The following is a 21,205-nucleotide window of genomic DNA, read 5'->3' as shown; positions in this document are numbered from 1 at the left end:
TCCATAACTGTCATCTGCGGACCGAAATGTCCGTCAGCGTGAAGGGTGCTAAGGTGATGAATGTTCCGGAAGAGCTGACTCAAGGCTGCTGGGCTCGTGGCAGGGTGGGGGAGGAGAGGGGAGGAGTGTCAGGATTCCTGATTGCGGCTGCAGAAGAGGTGCCAATCAAACAGGTCCCAAGATGTCTCAGGGTATGTTTAGGCACTTACATTGAACTACTAATCGATTATGCAGAGAGACAAATATTTCTTGAATCATGTGTAAGAAGATGTAACCTGCCGTGTGAATACCTAACCTTTAACGGGTTTAATGTGAGGTATAATTCATTATCTTCTGGTGTAGCTTTATGCCTACAATCTAGGTGAAATTACTTGTGGAATGTCTGGTCTTGTTTTTGTTGATTCACTGGTGGAGACAGAGACAGAAACTAGTTCCTTCTAAGGCAGTTTTTTTCCAGTGGGATTTGTGTTTTGTAAGAACGTTGTACGGTTACTTGATCACATTCCTGCATCCTACCATCCATCTATCTCCTGACTCCTGTCATTCCATCCTCCCTCTCATTCATTATTCTCTTCAGCCCCTCAGAGTAATTAAGCTCTGACACCCCCCACCCCCCTCGGAACACCCTCCCGCTCCTGATCGGTACCACACACGTCCCATAGCAACTTCACACACGAGAATAAGGGGTGTAGTCAAGTCAAAGTCTTTAATAAAATTTTGCTGAAAATTGCTTTCGGCATTGCTCATCTATCAGGCATAAATGTTTTTTTTTTTAAAGCGAGGTGATTTGCAACTGAATTTCTTCATCGAGCGCCATCTATCTCGGTCGCAACCGAGCAGCAGCCATAAAACCAGGCTCACCAGACTAATCTCAATACCGAATTAATATCATGTCCTTTTAAAAATATATGTCGTTTAAAAAATATTTTATTGGTTTGTCTAGCATCACCTTTACAGTAGACACAAGCAATGAAAATTAATATACATATGATAATACAAAAACAAACATATAGCAACATGGAAATAATTAAAACCTGCTTCGGTTAAGAAGTTTCTCAAAATATTTATTTAGGTTAAATTTTTAAAGATCGATGACTCTTTGTGCAAAGCATTTCTGTCTAGTTAGAAATTGTGCATTGCAAAAGTTGGGTCATTGGGTATATTTCCTGCAATTTGGTAGAAATTATTATGATTTGACGCGCAACGTAAAAAAACATTAAATTCGTGACACAGCTATCTTGAAGAGGCTAGTATTAATCAAGCCAAAATCATCCGTAACTTTCATTTAAATAACACAAACAAATGCAAAACCCATAACGAAACATTTTATAACAAGTTGGGAATGGCTAACAAAACTCAACAAGCAGCGTCCAAAATCATGATAAATAGCAATAAAGAAATAAACAAAAACAAAACACTAGTGAATATTTGGTCAAACGTACGTATCTGATATCTGCGTACCTTTCAAGTATTGAGAGTAGTTATTACATTATCAGCACTGATCAACACCTACATAGCCGTCAACTAAAGTACTTGCCAAGTATAATATGCTCTTTAAAATTAAACAAGAATAAAAAATTACTGTAAATGTTTTTGCGTGTTGGCAAAAAGTGTATATATCATATGTCTGTATCTCTAATTTAATTTTCATATTATATTGCAACCACCAATATATGTACAGCCTTAGGAGAAATATTATTATGTATATTGCTTTAGATCACATCCGAATTAAATTGCTTGCAAAGTACTTCGCTTCTCGAGAATATGAAAGTTAACGTGGGCAAAAAAATACGTGCATTTAGCTCAAAGGGCGCTGAACGGAAACGGGCAGGGAGACGAGTAGAGGATTACCGTAAACCCAAACCTCAGCCATAACCTTAAACCCTCAACACCCTTGGTTAGTCTGTAATTATGTTCCCGGTTAGTGTTTGTATTTATACAAACCAATTCACTACGTAACAGAGTCGGAAGAATAAACGAGAAATAAGAAAGACATTAAGTTCACACAATTAAGAAATCTGGAGTTTGTAAATGAAATCGGAGTTTGTAAATGAAAACACCTGCTCATATAAATAAAAATGTAAAAACTTAATAAGAGATCAATACAATCAAGAAACACAGATGCGTATATGAATATCGTTTGTGTAGACAAATGATATTTATATACATCAATTATTTCAATATCGTTCAGACCGTAGCAATTAATCTAGATCAGAGAGAAACCAACAGGTGTGTACTGCACATAAACGTGAAAGAAAATGAGTCTCACACCGAACTAAGTAACAAAAGACGTAAAAGTCCTTGATCTCATTATCATAAGCGCTTGTTTGATTTTTCAGTGGGTATAAGTGTATTACGGTACGAATGACATGGGTTTTTCGAAAAGACTTGCGAATATAAATGTGTTTGTGTCCGTCTACAGGGCAGAATGCGACAGTTTTTTAGACAAGGGGACAGACTGTTACAGACGGCCGGAGTATGTCTGCAAGATGATATGACTGAGACAGAGCGTAATAGAGGCAAATTTATGCGAGAGGAATGCGAGGGATTATGGAGGAGAAGCAAACGACATCGGCTGGGGATAAAGACGTGCAAAACAAGTGATCTGGATTAGAAGACCAGGTTGGGAGATTAGAGGAGAATGGAAAAAGATGGAACTAATACGAGGATGGACAGAGACAAGAGCCTCGAGCTTAACGCCCCACGCGCTCAGGCTGCCCCTTCAGCCAATCAGCAGATTCCCACCCCCACCCCCCACCCCTCATGGCAAACGGCAGCCCGAAGGCGTGCCAAAATGGCCAGAAGGGAGCAGTCCCACGTCTGCGTCATACAGAAATGAACCGGAAACATGCAAGTGATTGACAGGCGCAAACGTCCAATCGGGAAGGAGATGGGAGGTGGGCAGAAGGAGCAACGTCCAAGCAACGTCCACGCGGCTCAGCGTGATATTCCTCAGCTCGTATGCAATTGGCTGGAGGCGTCGCAGTGCCATAACTGTAACCATGACGACCGCTCCCAAGGGATTGGGCTTAACCCTGGCAGCCCTGACAATGCTCTGCTAGAACAAATAGGAAACACGGGGAATTTAAGCGGTTAAAACAGTTCAAGTATCAATTACATATCTAATCAATGTACGTATGCATGTATGAATATGAATCAGCCTCTTAATCTCTTGCACAATTTTGTCCCGCAAATGTCTCGTAGGATATGAAACACGGCAAAATGTTTATTTATTTAATAATCGATTATGCTAATAAATTAATTATTTCAACACCAGCCATCAACATTTTTATTGCTATCATGAAGATTTTTAGGGGGAGAGTAGATAGTAGTGACCCCCCCCCCCCCACCACTTAATAACCCAGATCAGAGATGCAATATCATCCAGGACTCACACACGTGATGGTGGACGGTTAAGTTTAAAGTAACACACAGTTGGTCAGACCCAGGGCTGGTGTTACAGAGGCCTGGATCCTGGCTCTCAGGGGTAACACACACCTGCAACCACAGAAACCAACACCTACGCCCCTTTCCAGCAAGCCATGCATCTATATCACAGTCCCGAAAGCTCAGCTCTGCAGCAAAGGGGCTGCTGACATCATCATTCCGCGACAAGGGACACGAGGGCGCAAGCTACTATAGGACACATAATGAGGGTGGGTGGGGCTAGATCTTCAAGTCAGTCGCAGATGAGGGTGTCCCCCCCCTTCCTCAGGTTGCCAGGTAGGAGGGAACGATGAGCACAGAAAACTATACACACCTACGGTCGAGCAATCGACATGTTCAACATGGAGCAACGTGCATAGGAGGCTCAAGTGTGGTGTTCCGGTGCAGTCAGGGTGTGCAGAGGCTTCAGACAAGCAAAATCATTCAGTTCCTGTGGGACTATTCAGACTGTAAATATATATAATCTTTCCGAGCCAGACATGCAGTATACACATTTCAAAAAGGCTGAAGCAGGTGATCAGATACACGGAGGCACCCCAACGGATCCTCAACAAGTAGCAGAACACCCACAATCCTAGTTTCTGCTATTCTTTTGCCAGGTGGGGGGGCGGGGTCTCATTTTGCAGAAATCGTAATCGTAACAGAATGTTCCTAATTAAATTGAGTGACGTATAAGGACTTGACTTTAGGGGGCGATGTTGTAATGGGGGGAGGATAGAAACAGCATAGAGTTGGGGCTTTACCTTCATGCCACTGCAACAACGCCTGCATTTAGACACATTCGCAGCGGCAGATCAGGTGACTGGGGGGAAAAAATCATCCCCAAATTTCCATTTTTTTCGTGGGCGCTATTGCTGATACCTGGTTCTGCGTGTACAGTGTTCAGGTGTCTGCATGTGCGGGGGGAGGGGGGGGGGGGTTATCTCAATGTGCACCCGGTTAGACTCTGGTGTTGATTCTGAGCTTGAACGCCACCCGTCCGGCGAACTTGTCCCTTTCGCTCGGGGGCGCAATGTTGTTGGCGTTTATCTTGCACTCGACGTTGATGTCGGCGTCGTAGGAGACGTTGACGAACTTGACAGCAACCAGGGGCTGGGAGTAGTTTACCTGGGGTGTGGGGAGAGAGAACATTTCTATTTTCCAGTCACGGACATGATGTCACCCTACCCTGTTGCCATCAGTGCCGGTGGTTGCCCCCCCCCCCGAGATTGGGAGCTCCCCTATTGGTCACAAACAGTCACTGCACTAAATATTACATATTACATAAATCTGTTGCTTGTTTAGGAGATACTGAAGCAGCATGTTCTGCTAACCAGCTAGCTAGCTACGGTCTTCTGACTATACATGCTAGTTATTTATCTTATTTTTTAAACATTTAGGGAGGGTGGCAGGTGGCCCAGAGAAAACAAACCCCTGGAACTAGTACAGCTTAGCTCAGATGTGGCTGCCAACCGGGGCCGGAGCCCCAGGGGCCAATCCGGTGCCTAGCGCAGGATGATCAGTACAGATGCCCCTGTTTACGGCAGCAGCACACAGTGCCGCCCATTCATCAATCGCCATGGCAATGATGACATCATGGCAACTATTCGATTAGCTTGTTTCTCCCAGGACCCAAGTACGTAAATTAGGTACAATAAAAATAAAAAACAGCTACATACTCCTTATTAACTTTAAATTACATGTCATGAAACATTAAAGCAGATCAGGGATTACATTCACTGTGACGCTGAACACGTCAGTGCAATGTTTGGACTGTCAAAAGCCTGGCAGCCATAACAGATCAACCCCCTCTCCATTACAACATCAGTCTGCCTCTCGGGATCTGTAACATTAAAACACAGGACTGCAGCTAATGGCTCGCAGTTGACATTGACACCGGCTGGTTGTGGGTTCGAGTCCCCAGGGCTCACCTGGGCCTTCTTGCCGTAATACGGGTAGTACATCAGGTTGAAGGTCCCATTGGGGGGGTAGTACGCCAACTCCCTGATCTTGTCACCATCTTCTTTCTGGGGGCGGGGAGGCAGTAGGTGTTAGGGCCATGTGTTGTTTTTCTTTTTCTTTTTTTCTGGGGGGGGGGGGTTCAACTTATATTTGTAACCCTAAATCAATCACGCATAGTCCTAACTCCCATCCTAAACTACGATTAGGCCAATAGTTAAATCCCCATATCAGATCCCCACTTTCTGCCTGTAACGAATGTGCAACAAAGGTGCTTAACCAGGTGATGCCTCATTCGGTATGCAAATAAAACCAACATGCAGCCGATACTACAGAACCGCTGCTGACCTCAATCGCATGGCGATTAAACAGCCTTTTAATTTAGAATGTGCTGAATCCGGGCCTAGCAGGAATTAATTACCCTTTAGGTTACACTGAGCAGGTAATCTGAATTTCATTAAAATTCCAAGCTCTGCAAGCGGACTGAACACCACTTCCCACATTACTACGTAATTCAGCTAATCGTTAATCGGCAGAATACTCTTTATACTGTTTGTCTTAGACTGAGATCAAGTCCTGAAGCACGCGATCTCCGCACGCCATCTCCATTCAGGCCGATACGCTTTCAGATTCAAACATGGATTCCGCGCTGCCGTGACATTTGTACATGACTGCACTTGGAACAGAAATGTGAAAATTAAATAAACACACTGAAGTGCTTCAGTGGTGTTAAGGAGGGAGCCGCGCTCAGGTTGCTGCACACAAAGGCTTCCAGCTGAACAAACAGGCGGACAAAAGATGTACACAGATGCTCGGGATGGTTAGTGAGCCACAGTGAGACCACTACCGGGGTAGGACAGCAGGGGGAGCCACGGTTAAAGATTCCAACCGGAACCTGCAGGTGTCTGCAGCCTCTGGCTGAATGGTAACATATCTAACATGAAGGACTTCGGTTAAAATTGTTGGCTGAAGTGTATGAAAGGCATTCAGGGTGGGGGGCTCACCTTAGCAGCACAGGTTACATACGGAGATTGCCCGTGGATCCCTGGCAGCATGCCAATAACCTGGGGAGGGGGCGAGGGGGTGCCGCTTAGTAACAATTCACAACGTCAGTTATCGCATCATAACTGCCCATTTCGCTGTCAACCTCCTGCACTGACTGACCGAATACTTCCCAGCTTAATTTCCACTGGCGTCCTACGGAACTTCAACCTTCATTACAACATTCTTCAGCTGACCGTTGTGTTAGTTTTCACTGCAGCAAACTCTCTGCTACCTCAATGCATTTTTCCCTCTTTCCTTTCTCAGTCCAGTCCTTGGGGACCCTCAGACTGTCCACATTTTTGCTCCCTCCCAGCTCCCAACACACCTGTTCCAGGTATTCGGTGTTCCTGATTGGCTGCGAGCTGGGAGGGAGCAAAAACATGGACCGTCTGGGGGGTCCCTGGAAACTGCGCTAAGAAACATTGCCTTAAACCATTTAGCTGTCAGAAACTACACAACTTGTGCCTAAAACATTCAAAGATACCATAAAAGACTGTTTTCTGACGTGCTTCAATTAAACCATGTTGAGAAGATTGACAAAGATAGAACTGTTAGGAAAGCTGATACAGGTTTCCCCAGATCATTTACCTTCCTGAAACTCCCCCACCCCCTTCCATTAACTTACACGGTTCATTTTGATGAGGATGCAGGGCTTGCCAGTGTTGTAGCCATAGTAACGGTCCTTCACCCCGGAACACTCCTCCAGCAGAGTGCGGTTGAACTGGCAGGAGCGTTTGGGGTTGTTGCGCACGTCTCCACTGTCCTCTTGGATATAATAGCGGTCGGGGGGGCATTCGTCATTGGTCAGCGCCTGGTAGGAGTCGTTGTAGGCTGGGTGGTGGGGGGGGCGAGGAGAGATGAGGTCACGTCACTCGTCCACAGGAGCCTGTCAGTTGACCCCTAACCTGACAGGAAATACTGCTATGCAAGTGTGGGGAGCTGTACTCACGGGAGAGGAACTTGTCCAGGGCCTGAACATACATGTCCCAGCTCTCAGTGTGGTCCATGGTGTAGACAATCTCCAGTGCCTCTCCCTTGGGCCGAATCATCATGCCTGGTGCCAAAGAGGATACAGATCTTTCATTTCTCTGCGTGGGTGTGTACGACTCTTTCCATCTTTGTGGAGACATGTTAAATACACGTGTCTCAAAATATTATTCATTTTAGCCTCCGTCAAGTTGATGTTATGTCTCTAGGGATATATAGTTACCTCCAAATTTTCTTTTTTACAACTTAGACTTCTAAAGTACTTTTTTTGAAGCAGAAAATGGATTTGCGCGTGTGCGTGTTTTACCCGGCGTGGCCAGCCTGTCCTGGTACGTGGGCTTGTAGTCATCCAGCGTCTGCATCATCACGTACATGGTGAGTACAAAGAGCCCCGCCAGGAAGACGTAGAAACCCAGGTAGAAGAGAATAATGAGACCTGGCGTGGTGGAGACGGCCAGGGTCAGTCACTACTCCGTAATCTCCAACGCAGCGCTGCCAGGTTATGGCGGTCAAGGAATCGGGCTTAAAGTACAAAACAAGGTGTTTATAATCGAACGGTTTCTGTAAATGCATGATGGGATAAAATTATCAACGGCGTAAATGGCATCTGGGATCCACTGGTAGGCAAAATCAACCGGAAGGACCTATCTGTAGGGTTCCCGAACCCACAACGAAATTTATTTCTGGGTTGTGGGCCATAATGGAACGCCTGCGGATACCAGCAGCACACAAAAAACGTTCATGCCGACACCACAAAACACTTAATTTGGAGCCAGGGTGTAAGTTCGCGGTTTTTCTGATGAAAGTTAGTTACAAACACCGCTGACTCAACCGTTTGCTTGAGGATTTTAATTGTTTGGTGAATTATTACTGTACAAAATTAAACGCACTGCAGGAAGAGACCTGTAACTAATCCGGTATTATATGTATTAAAGATTATAAACAATAAAACGTGTATCCCTTACAATCGAAGCAATACGATCACGGGTTACAGTATAAGGAGGTCTTTAATCAAATAATGACGGGAAAAGCTTTCGGTGATGCCAGCATAAAATACATTTTAAAACCTCACATATAGCCTATAAGTACGATCTCACGTTACTGTTTATGTCGTGGTAATTTTCTGCGTGCTTATTTAACGTTATTAAATACGTTATTAAACGTAATTCTTAACCTGCTTTTGCTGCCAAGGTGTCTATCTGATCCAAGAGACAATATATATTTACAAATTCTCTCGGCAAACAGTAATACGGTACCATGAATATTACACATGTAAGTCCTGGGTTCACATAATGCATTGGTCGTCTTCCAAATAATTAGGCGATGGACGGAACCAGAGACAATAAGTCAAATTGGCAATTTCTGCAAAAATAATCGTACACATAAGGTGGACGTATTTGGACGCTGCATATCCGGAGATGGAGGGGCGGACATGGCGTCAGGGTGCAGCCACTCGTACGGAGGGTATAACAGGTGGCGCACCAGTTGGCGGAGCGAAACTGCATTTGCGGTCCCGCGTGCACCAGAAATGCGACGTCTGGCGTACCAATGGACAAAGCACTTTACTGAAAATTCCCCAAATATCCAAACCTATATTTTCCGATGACGTCAATATTTAAATGACAGCCTCAAAACGCGTCTGCTACGACCCTTAAAATGTCCGAGCGGATGTAAATGTAAAAGTGAATTACATATGAAGTGTATTGTTTTCTTTGCCGTGTCCCATAACCCTTCAGTTGTTCTCTCACTGCCACCCTCACGCCACTCGCCATACGTCAAGACAGACGCAGTAAAGCCCTAATCCTCTTTTCTCCTAAAGCCCCAATCTCTCTCGCCTTTCTTTCCATATTCTTTCCATTTTCTTTCATTCGACTCCAGTTCAGATTACAGAATAATATTTTTGAAAGAGTTAATTAAACTGGTATTCATAAACCAGCGATTATGCGTGAGTTTATTCGTGACTCTGTGTAAGTCAGTGGGGGATTAAATCTAAATGGTTCCAGGGTTGACCTACTAATGTTCCTCTGATAGCGAACCCAGTACAATTGTTTTTTTTTTCTGTATCCACGAGGTTAGTGTATTAATTACGTTTCTCTGGAAAAATAATTCAGGCGGAATTAAATTACGGTATATTCAGGTGGTGTGCCTGAAGGAGTATGCATACAACAAAGTGAATACTCTTAAGCACCGCAAATGCGTGCTCAAACGCGATGCACGGACATGTGGTCTGGTAACAGAATGCAAAGACACATGGACTGTTGCCCAAAAAACCTGGTGGGTATTCCACAAAGCAAGATTTCTTCATTAAGCAGGTAACTTCAGCCAAATGTAAGGATTGTCCAATAGGAATATCACTTAACTCTCTTCCTATTGGCCAGTCTTCACATTTGGCTTAAGTTATCCAGCTAACTTGGAAATCCTAAGGGGTGTTCCACAAAGCAAGATTTCTCTGTTATCTGGGTTAATTTAAGATAGAAGTTATGATTGTCCAGTAGGAATGCTCCTTACCTAAACTCGTATTGGACAATCATGATTTCCAGCTTAAGCTTACCCAGATAACTGAGGAATCCTGGTTTGTGGAATAGCCCGACAGATCTGATTCATTTCAAAATTATCAATCCAAAGAGGGGATGGGGTAAGATGTAATAGGGGAAAGGGATTGGCTAAGATTGCGGGGTTTAGTAGGATCGATAGATCACTTGTTAGTTTTCGTGTAACCAACAACATGTAGGTCCTGCAAGGACAATGTGAACTAAGTACCTAAATACCTAAACAGTGTGAACTAAGTACCCAAATTTTAACCTAAAAGTGGGACTGTGTACAACACCGATGAGTCCCTTCCCCAAGTCTTTCTGGCTCTCCATCTCTCTGCCTCCCTGTTACAGCTTCCATTTGCAACTCTCACGTCATTTAAGTGGGATTTGAATATTTAATTCATTCCCTGTCTTGCACTGCTAAACCCAGTGAGCTAGATCCATCATGGGTTACAGAATATCTCATTTTAGTGGAACATGTCCAAAAATAGGTGCAAAGTAGCACTTCATTTAGGGTCAGAGTTGTGAAAATTCAGGAGGTGATTCATTCTCAGGCATCATACCTGCAGTGCATAACGTATATCTAGAACCTGCTATGTTTACAAATAATACTGCGATCACAAAGCATACAACACATTAGTACAAGTATTGGATTAATGCAATAAGTACTCGCCAGTGCTTCAATCGAAGTCAGGAAAAAGATCCGATATAATCTTCGGAAGCATGGAACAGGACAGCATGAACCTGTCATCGCACTTTTAAAATAGGATGAATGATTTGTATGCCTGACAAATTAAAATTTAATCAAAATCACACTAACAATAGCTGTGAGAATGTCATGGACACAAATATTTGTCGAAAAGAAAGACAATTCAGAATTTACACGTACAGAATGTGAGACAGGTGAGAAATTGCTGCCAGACTGCAACCCTTGTCCCAGTCTGATCTAACCATTGATGACCTGCAGTCTCCATGACACCAGAAGATAACCTGGATATGAAAATGTCCCACTCCAACAAATATAACGGCTTCCGTACCGCAAAAGCTACAAGCGATATCAAAATGCTCCAGTTTTTCCAGACAGGATTCAATCACACCTTTATTAAGAATAACGAATCCCCTGATTCTGCGAGTCAGTTACTCATAGATCAAAGGGGCTCATTGATGAGCTATGATGTAGTTGGATGTGAAAGGTCACCAGGTAATGGAGAATATCATACAAGCAGTTTATAAATATGCCTGTACGGGAGCGTTATATGTGATGTAATTACAATATACTAGACTAAACCCAAGATTGGCCCCAACCATGACCAAACCGATTGTTACAAATTTTTTGGGCCTCTTGTCACTCAGGGACCATTGAAGTCGCCCTAACTCCTCCCCCCTTTCTGGTGCCCCCGGGTAATAGAAGTATAGTGATGAGATCAATCATGGTCATTATGTGATAATCACGTCGAAAAATGCCCCGAGCTGGAATCGCATTCTTTAAACAAGACACAGCTTAACAAGATTGTTGGGCTGTGGGGACGGACGTGTCACACTCCATTGTGCTCAGGGATTGGCTGCCACGGCTGTCAATATCCAATCGATAAACATGCCCCTCCCCCTCTCCTTACATCCGAAACTGAGCCTTAACTCCTGTCACCAAGTTGTTGGCTAATCACTAATTCTATAAAAAGCTAAATCAATTGGAAAATCTGCCTTTTTTGGTCCAGTGTCTCTGAGGGTCCCTCCCACTAAGGTGACACTGGAGAACGCAGCACGACCAAGGTTACTTTATCCCCAAGAAGGGTTCTGGACGCTCGTTAAAACGGGAACATTAGCGAAGCTTTGCGGCATCAAAAGCTCATGGAACGCACGGAAATCGGGCTTCCCGTTTCAGAAATAGCCTAATTAACGAGCTTTAATGAGCCAGGCTTATCCAGGACAGCGGTCCTCCGAGCAGGGAGTGAGCAAACTTACTCCAGAGCAATCAACAGTCTTTCCAATTCCCCTTCCAAGCTTGTCCTCCTTTCCACTGACTCGGTTTTACTGTGACGAATATCAGAAGTGTCCCTTCTGACGGATTTGTTTATGCAGCTTTGCTTATTTAACTAAATATCCTATAGTCTTGTGTTCAAATAGATCGTTACCGGTGTTTTTTTTTCTATAATCCTATCCGTGTCTGTTACGTCCTGTCAATATCCTTTCTGTCAGCAAGAAGTTGACCACAGACTGCTTGATACGGGGAACACATGAGAATGCGAATCAGCATGTGGTTGTAAGTCGGTTAGAAGTGATCTGAAAATAGAGACACTGATACAATTATCTCTGTGCTCCTCACGTTACGCGCGTGGAAACGCTGTGCTAGATGTCCAGAGTTCGCACGCACGCGCAGCCGCACGCGCTGACGGGGACGGGTCCTTTCAATACCCCCTTCAAACGGGGGGCACATTTGCACCGCTACCCCTTGATCGCGCCGGGTCCTCCTCTCTAATGCACTTCCTCATCCAATTATCCCACCATCCATACATAATTCATCAAAATTACGAATTAACCTCGCGTTATATTGACGAAAACGATTCTGTTACACTTTTCACTGTTACTCATCCACAAACGTATGCATATCATTTAAAAGCAGCTATTCCTGTCACATGTAGCAGATAAATGAGCTCCTACCCACACGCGACTGCACTCTGCTCATTTGTCTTAAGGCGATTTCGCGCGCTATTAATGGTGACCACATTCACGAAACGGCTTCGTGCACCTTAATTCGGATGTTACGAGTGTCATAAATCAAGGCTCTTTCAGTATAATGATATTTTCAGGTTGTCTGGTTGATTTAATGTCGCCAACAGCCAGGGAAATATGGTAAGATTTAGTGTTATATTGAGAGCTGGCTGCTTGAAGAGGGACCCCCCCCCCCAACTCTGGGATCCTTAGATGCGGATTAAAACCGAATTACACTTACGAACCGGGAGCAGAGGTTGTGGCTACACAAGTAAAATTCCCCTGTCGGATTAAATCGGATTAAGCGCGCCAATGTCATTATAATTGTCGCGTTGCTATAAAAGGCACACATTGATTCAATAATTAAATTCAACAAAGCGGGATATACAGGCCGTACGGGACCAGAAGCGCTGTTGCTTGCTTTCGATGTCATACAGGATGCACATTACTGATGATAACACTGGGTAAAAGCTTCAACTAGCGAAAACGTGATTTTTGCTACGTTCTTCCTCAATTGTCATCCACGTGGTGTATGGAGTAAATTGAAGTCTTAGAGCTGATAGATAAGAAGCAAATAGTGATAACATTTCCGTATTTTATATTTCAAATGGCGTCCAAATGAAAATGGACCCCCGAGGATATACTTCTGGAGAAATCCTCACAAATGTCCCCATTCACTGGTATCATTTAAGATTGTGCGCGTGGTGACCATCGGGTTTTTTTTTCTGATTTATGCATAAAGATTTGCACGGATTTAAAATCAGACCTGTGTGGCTGCTTTTCTTGCAGGTATATTTTTCTTCAACAGGAGGATAACGGCACAATTTACCGGCGGAATTTTAATCCCCAGTAAATCACGTGCTGACCGCCGGCTGTATTTTGGATTCAGCCCAGGAATGTAGCTAGTTTATGATAGTGTACATTTAAAATAAGCTTACTAAACTCTCCGTAAAAGAAGACGCATTGCGCACAGAGATCCCCTAAATAATTTAATAACAGGAGTGCGCCGGCAGCATTTGCCGGCTGTTGCCCGTTCCCCAGTGGAGGTCTTCGATCAGTACTGGACTGCAAACACAGCTATCCGGAGTTGCACCGCACTGACTCTGGACAGCGCGATCCGTACGCTACGCATCCATAGATCTAAATATTACAATCGATTGCGCCACTTAACAAACAAAAAAAACTAACTTCAGTTTTTATTTTTGAAATTAAGTAAGTCACACCTGCTGTACAAACGTCATATGCCCTCACATTTCATTGCAACCAAAGTGCACCATAAGCGCTCCCTGACGCGTAATGCTGTCGGTGATCACGACGCATGAGGGGGGTCCCCGGGTCCCCCGACTCACCCCAACTGCTCGCCGTCCGGCCCAGAAACTCGTGCGTCCGAGGGTTCCAAAAGAAGTCCAGGACGGCGCCGCACGTCTTCTTTTCCCCATCCTTTGCCATCTCTGTCTACGAGGAGACACGTTCAGTGCAAACCACGGCGTGCGTAATCCGAGCAGCTTTAATTAAACCCTAGTACCAAAGAGACACGTTTGTCTGGCCTGTGCGATCTAGTGCACTAAAAGGCTGAGTAGCGGTACTTTCTCCAGGACACAAAGATGCTTTAAACACCGGGCAACTGATACAATTATGTACAGACTGAAATTGCAGTAAAATAGTCTCCGGCTTTTAAACCCAGCCTTTGTTCGCCCCCGCCCCCGCTCTCTCTCTCTTTCTGTCTGTCTCTCTCTCCCTCTCTTTCCTCTCTCTCTCTCTCTCTCTCTCTCTCTCTCTCTCTCTCACACACACACACACACACACACACCAATCCGACAGAAGCCAGGAAATCCCCCCCCCGCGCGCTTTCCATTTTCCAACCAATAAATAAATGTATGAACCTCAACTCCACGTGTTATTTCGCCGCATCGTTCGACGACAGGATCCCCGCAAATAAGACGGATTCATCCAAACACGTCGCTTGCCTTCTTGCATATACCAAGCATCGATATTTTCTTTTCTCGTTTCGCTATTGATTAACAGCATCAAATGAAATTACTTTATCTGCCGTAAAGTTAAACTCTCTATCTCGATAATTGATGTTGCAGAGTACACCGGTCGATGAAACGTTCGCCTTTTAGCAAGGTGAGACTGGGTATACCAAAATATAAGAACAGCAAAAAAAAAATCCCGGTTCGCTTACTACAGTATTTACTCATTTCTTTTTCGTGCCAGTGCAAAGTATTTTTAAACATTAAAACGAATTGTTTGATGTGCCGTGTTATTATTTAAAAAAGCATTTTTCTATGTATTCAGTAGAGGAAGACAAAACATTCACGCGAAAAACTGCATAAAAGTGTTTGCACCAGAATGATAGTTAAATAACAGTTTCGATCCAGTGATAGGGTGTCCCGTGAAATGCAGTATTTACTTTGTCACATAGTATCGACAGGCTGAGCGGCGTGATGCATCAATGCTGTAGGAAGCCCCCCATGCCCGTTCGACCCCGCTTTGCGGCAAGGCAGCGCATATGCGCTTGGCGGGTACTGCGCGTCTGCAGCATCCCCTTATGGCAGATCCGACAACTGCAACGTAACCGCGACTGTAATTGGACACTATCCGTCTTCTATCCGCTTCTAACCGTCAGGGACGCAGGACTGACCATCGGGAAGAGTTTGGGAATTATCTCAGGTGGGTCGGTCCCTTGGGGGACGGTATTTCTTTGCCAATCCTGGCATTTAGGCCTATATACCTGGGGACCCTCCCAGTCGGAGGCAAAATATTGGGGTTGGAGCCAGAGCCAGGTGTATCATAAAAGGGAGGAGAGTTAAAATGATGACAAGGGCCCAAAATAACTGTAACAATGGGATCTCTTTCCTGGGGTGCAAAATCTGGGCCACACACAGACGTGGTGGGATTTAAACCTCCGACCCAGGGCTGATCACACAGTCCCCCCCCCCCCCCAGCAAGTAGAGCTCACTGTCCGAGACAAAGTGAAACTGGTCTGTGAAGATAAGAATCGAGGCGATTCAGGCACTCGACTGCAGCAGTCTAGAATACTATTTCTTACAAGTATTGATGTGTCTGGCCATCCAGGTGTCGTTTACTGTCACTAGGGGGAGGGTTATGATTTCACCCCTCTGTGTGCATGGGGCGGGGGGTATGAGATCTCTTTGCTGTTAAGTGAAAATGAGCCTTTAGTGTGAGTCGGTCTAGATGTTTCAAGCTCTTTGAATATTTTATAGGATGTGCCTATTAAATGTATTGAGGTGCTTTTTAAAATCAGTAGACCAGTAGCATTTTATCAGCAGAAATGAAAGTGATTATCGATGACTTGCAGTATTCCCTGTGCCTTAATATCATGATCATCATCATGATCATCATCAGTTACAAGGAGGCCTGAATATGAGTAATGTGTACTATATTTTCCCCCTCTGAAACACAATAAATAAGCCAATCGGAAAAGATCCCTGTGAGATCATGTTAATTATTGTTGATTCAGTTTATAGCAGTTGATTCATGATTGATGATGGTCAAGGCATCCTTCACGTGTGCCGTCTTGGGCACATCAGAGAGATCAGGCTCATTCTGCTGACATTTTCCAGAACGCACAGATAGTTTAATGAGGGTAATTAATAATATATACGTTCTGGGCTTTATTTGGGTCAAACAGTTTGTTTAAGCCAGTCTTCAGAACAGAGCCTGCTGAACTGGACAGATCGCTATTGGACTGTCAGCAGTACAGCACTGCCACTATTGGACAGCATGGCCTTCTGGGAAAATTTATGATGCAGCATTAATCCACGGAACTGCCCACACCAGCCCCAGTGAGTAAGGCTTGACGGCAATCCATACCACAGTGTCTAATCAGGGGTGACTCGGCAAATCACTTCATTCGTGCCAGCAGGTGAGAGCGTAACATAGGCGGGGACCTTTCTGGAAAGAGACAGCCCAGTGCCCCGTAACCTGAACACAGCCATGAATATTTTACCATGCCACTAATCAGCCTCCCGTAATGCGGCAGGATCATCGAAAAACAAGATGGCTTCCGTGCTCCGTGTGTGTAACGCGATCATGAAGCATCAAGATATTTGGGCAAATGTTAAATGCTGAACACTAAACCCTTAGCCGTGAGTCGCTGCTATAGTCACCGAAAAGCTGGGAATCTGTGACAAGCCACTCCCATTTCCCAGAATCCCTTGTGATTTATATCTGCTCACTCCCTGCTGTTAGCCCTCCTCAGGTCTGTGTTGAACTCAGGACCTGGTGTTCAGTGTGAGCCCCAGGGGGATTTCTAGGATTTTCTTTAAGGCGGGGGACATGAAAGGGGCCATAATACTGTCAGAGGAACCAACCTTATCATTATCTTACCATATGTTTTGAATCAGTGAGCGATGGGGAGGGGCACTCTGTGGACCAATCACCATTCAGCACAGGCCTGTGGCCCCGCCCCTGTATACTCATCTCATAAGCTCAACCCCCCCCCCTGAAACCTATGACTGTTCTGTCTGCCGGCTTCTCAGGTTGCTAATTGAGAAGGGCCACACGCACACACATACACTGACAAAGACAAGTTTTAGGACAGATTTTTCTCTTACTGATCACTCACAAAATAGAAATACAAAAACAAACAGTCTTTTTGTCAGGAACAATCAACAGGCAGAGGCGTGTTCACTTGAAAAGCTTTATTTCAGCTCATACTAACAAACATTTCAGTAATTCAGAGATAATATGCTTCATAGGGTTAAGTACTGAAATACGTCTACTTCATTCATCTTCACGGACAGAACCAGATGCAACACTTTCCCAGAAAAGTCCCAGGATGATTTCGATCACCGGTAGCGGAAGGTGCTAAGACCTAAACTTGTCCAGCCTCTCCCCCCCAATCCAAAAGACACAAATTAGTACCCTAACAATTATATAAACCGTCACACCATGTAGTTAATACGCTGCCATAACATACGAATGTGGTGCCTTTATTTAGTCATGAGGGCTGGACCGAAACATGAACGCTTTTTAAATTTGGCAGAGTCCAGGAGCCCCTCAGGACTGCAAATGTATTGCAAGGTTTTATCACTCAAAAACCAGCCGGTACAACAGGCTGACAGCATCATGCTGGACACGAACATTCCGCGACTCAGACACCCGTCACGACGTCAGATCGATCCTGTTCACCCAAATTAATCTTTTATGATGCCTGTAGTACCGATACGTTCCCCTTGGATTATAGAGCCCTTTGTATGTTACAACAGGAATGATCAAAGTTAGCTGGACGAAAAGATCGCAGTTATGGGAAGATCTTGTCGCGAATGTGAAAAGCGTAGCTCCGATGCCGGTCATGATGCAACGGGCTGAACTTCATGTGTGGGACGGAGAGGGAGAAGAGACAGGTAAATACACTGTAATATTTATACTCACAGATAGTACTTCACAACTGAGCAGTCCATAGAGATCCTTTCTCTGTGTAATTGATGGAGGAGAAAGATCAGGTTAAGTTGGTCTATTATTTGAAGCTTCCCACTGGAGGCTCTCACTTCCAAGACTATGATCAATAACCAGCAGCATATAAAATGTTTGTATTTAATGGGGGGAGGACCTGCAGATTCTAATCAGAGTAAATAATTCATGATTCTTTTTTCCCTTACATTGACAGCGGTCCTCCGAGCCTCTGTGATGTCATACCAGAGTCGAGGGCACTGTAAAGACCCTAAAAAACGTCCGTATAAAAATGTTAATATAATTGGATATATCTGAGTTGGGAGCCTAACATGATATACTTTCATGGGGCCCAAAGCCTCTAGCAGCACCCCTGACCAGTCCCTGGTCTCCTCTGCGGGTGGACGGTGCTACCCATGGCATGATTTCAGTTCCTAACCTGTGCTCATCGTCATTCTACCCTGATGATCTTATCATCATATCTAAGGCATCTTTAAGAGTTCCATATGAGTCAGGGTGATTATTAAACTTCACATTAAGAAATAAGCCATCAGAACTCCCGATTTAATGTATCATTTTGTATTTTTTTCTCCCACAAGGACCACAGAGATTTACTGCATAAATCCAGCAAACAGATTCTCAACCAAATAGTCCAACTTCATGCAAAAATTACAGGAAAGCCCACAGTTAAGATGACCTCAAAATACCATGCCCCCCCCCCCCCCCACCCCAACCATTCCACCAAACAAAACTGTGACCACAAGTTCATAAACCTAGTGTTCACCAGAAAGATCATCTACTAACCAACGCTTTATACTACATGTGTCTGACCATTTGTATAGCAGGTTTTCTGAGATAAGCTCTCAGAATCACCTGGGTAGATTTACTGAGAGCAAGTCCAGCGATTTCAAAGGCACGGACAGAAAACCAAGATCATGTTTTATGTTTATATAACTTTTAAATTTGCGTCTCGTGGACGTGTCGTCATATAGTGCCCATGTGCCTCGTAAACGGCCTGTATATGTCAGCAGTTATGGATCCATGACAGGTACGTCACAGATATGGCACTCTAGGGCTGGGACTCAAGATGGATAAAAGCAGAAACTTTTGTTTGGATTCACACTTCCGGAAAATATTGCGAACAAGATAAATAATAAAGAAAATCCGAATGGGCACACCAGAAGGCTCGCGAAGCGGACCGGACTCAGGCCTTGGTTTATAAATAATCTACATACTGTATGTAACACAGAGAAACGACATATTGAGTTCTGTTATCAAAAATCGTCAATAAATATAAAAAGCAACATTGTTCCGAACCTACATTTTTTAGAAAATAAACCCCAAGGACAGTCTGGACATAGCCAATCATTAATAGCCTATTATCAATAGATCGGCCCTGATTGGCAGACAGCACCCTACCCTAAATTGCCATTGGTTTAAATGAGACCTATCCTCCTTATAGAAGGACTATGAAAACTCTATTTACTAGACCCGATTAAACGAGACGTCCTGAGTTTGCCACCAAAACTTAAGCTATTGTCGCGATCCCATTTCTAAGCCGTTTTACAGTGTTGTTTTCATCTATAATTTAAGAGATACAATACATAAACAGGAATAAACAAAACGTGGTAGAAGCAGCAAAACGCAGCGGCCAACAGACACTGTTAGACACGAATGAATCAGCCCTGGAAGGAAAATCGGAGCGTAAACAGACCCGGTTAATGGGCATACAGTCCGCACACATACATTCATCAAAACGCCCCACCGTTTCCTTTCACCTGCACGCAGATTTGTGTCGCTCATTTCAGTCTATTCTTATTCACCCAAGACATACATGTTGCATGTATGTCTGTTTAAACTCTGTCGGATTTGTAAACCTGTGCAAGATCAGATTTAACGGGCAGGTCTTCCGTATAATTTAATTTAAGTTGAGGACATTAAGTAGGCCTAAATAAAAGTAGACTGAAATAATTACATCGTTTCATTTTACGTGAATGTACCGATTTTGACACGTTTCAATAATATTTCTGAGATATAATTCATTTTGGCATTATTTGCACTCCGTAAGCCAGGAAAGCCCACTTCTAGGCCTATAAATCGCGGTATTCTTTTCTCCCTCCGGATTCCATTTCACATTCACTAAGTACAATTAATGAGGTGTACCCTTCATTTTTCCAAACGTCAACCCTTAAAAAGACAAAAACCATAAATAGCTCTATATATGGAACAATAATTATAATATAAATTATCATTATTTCTTCAGTAACGATAATCATAGTCAAAGATACACGTATTCAAAAACTCCAAATATTAAATGGGAACTAGATTCATCCGCTAAAATAGCAAATAAATACGCGTATAAACGGTACAAAATTATAGCAACGATGGTAGTTGTTTATCAAGAGCGGTTCCATCCCGCGGCTCAAACTCCCAACACGGAGCTGCTCGATTCCCCCTTGAAAAAGTAATATGTGATTTAATCCGTCGGGATGTTATGATATATGGTACAATAAATGCATAACTCAGATCTATAAATATGACAAGAATAGATAGACAATAGATACTTTAAATATAGTTTAGCATATAGCATATATATTTTAAATATATTCCTTGTATATTTCTATGAGATATTCTAACATACATTACTTTTCATTGGAGTTTATCCAGCATTCTCCCTCATTACGGTTTCAGTGTTTCGTGGTGTGAAAGATCCACAAATATTAATCTTTTCTGTTACACAAAGGGATTTGAGTGCATCGAGCCGAAAGTACCGGTACAAATAGTATGAAACCCCGCTCACGTGGTTTTGACCGGTCGGGGGGAATTTATACCGGGTTGTATATGTTATTTCCGGGTGTGAGAGAGGTTCGGTCCAACTGGGGGTCAGATCAGCGTGTTGACACTGTAGAGTCGGAGTGGCAAACTGCCTTAGAGTTATACCTGACTACTTCTAACGCTAAGGGAAGTTATCAAGCGAAAAACATTTCTGGATAAACGTCACATCTGTGAACTGTATTATACCTTGCCGGTCCAATATATAGAAATTCAAAGAACAATTTTAGAGACACTCTGTAATAGGCCTACGTTGTCTGTGGAATCATTTAACTGGTTCTGTATTTCTTTGTACA

General features: G+C 43.8%; 1 protein-coding gene across 3 annotated transcripts; it reads right to left on the bottom strand.

The window, feature by feature from the left end:
• Window positions 1-687: 687 nt before the first annotated feature.
• atp1b2b (ATPase Na+/K+ transporting subunit beta 2b) lies at window positions 688-14,762 on the bottom strand. 3 transcript variants are annotated; one of them, XM_023844861.2, is made up of 8 exons: window positions 14,543-14,762; window positions 14,009-14,114; window positions 7,724-7,852; window positions 7,379-7,483; window positions 7,055-7,260; window positions 6,390-6,449; window positions 5,358-5,453; window positions 688-4,554 (listed from the first exon to the last, which is right to left on the bottom strand). In XM_023844861.2, exons 2-8 carry the CDS (start codon window positions 14,106-14,108, stop codon window positions 4,387-4,389), a joined length of 864 nt encoding a protein of 287 aa, XP_023700629.1. In that variant the 5' UTR covers window positions 14,109-14,114; window positions 14,543-14,762; the 3' UTR covers window positions 688-4,386. The 3 variants fall into 3 exon arrangements, with proteins under 3 accessions (XP_023700629.1, XP_023700628.1, XP_023700630.1); XM_023844860.2 differs by lacking the exon at window positions 14,543-14,762 and having other exon boundaries at window positions 14,009-14,367; XM_023844862.2 differs by lacking the exons at window positions 14,009-14,114; window positions 14,543-14,762 and adding an exon at window positions 8,673-9,662.
• Between the last annotated feature and the right edge of the window lie 6,443 nt (window positions 14,763-21,205).

This window comes from Paramormyrops kingsleyae, chromosome 24, assembly GCF_048594095.1.
Source record: "Paramormyrops kingsleyae isolate MSU_618 chromosome 24, PKINGS_0.4, whole genome shotgun sequence".
In the NCBI taxonomy this organism is placed as follows: domain Eukaryota; kingdom Metazoa; phylum Chordata; class Actinopteri; order Osteoglossiformes; family Mormyridae; genus Paramormyrops; species Paramormyrops kingsleyae.
Note: the sequence above shows the minus strand (reverse complement) of the source record. Positions and strands in the feature narration are given on the sequence as shown.

Excerpts from the sequence above, each read along its gene's own strand:
- atp1b2b (XM_023844861.2), bottom strand. The coding sequence starts at position 14,108 with ATGGCAAAGGATGGGGAAAAGAAGACGTGCGGCGCCGTCCTGGACTTC. Across the intron at positions 5,454-6,389 it reads ATGTAACCTGTGCTGCTAAG|AAAGAAGATGGTGACAAGAT; the intron begins GTGAGCCCCCCA and ends CCCCGCCCCCAG. Across the intron at positions 4,555-5,357 it reads ATTACGGCAAGAAGGCCCAG|GTAAACTACTCCCAGCCCCT; the intron begins GTGAGCCCTGGG and ends CCCACACCCCAG.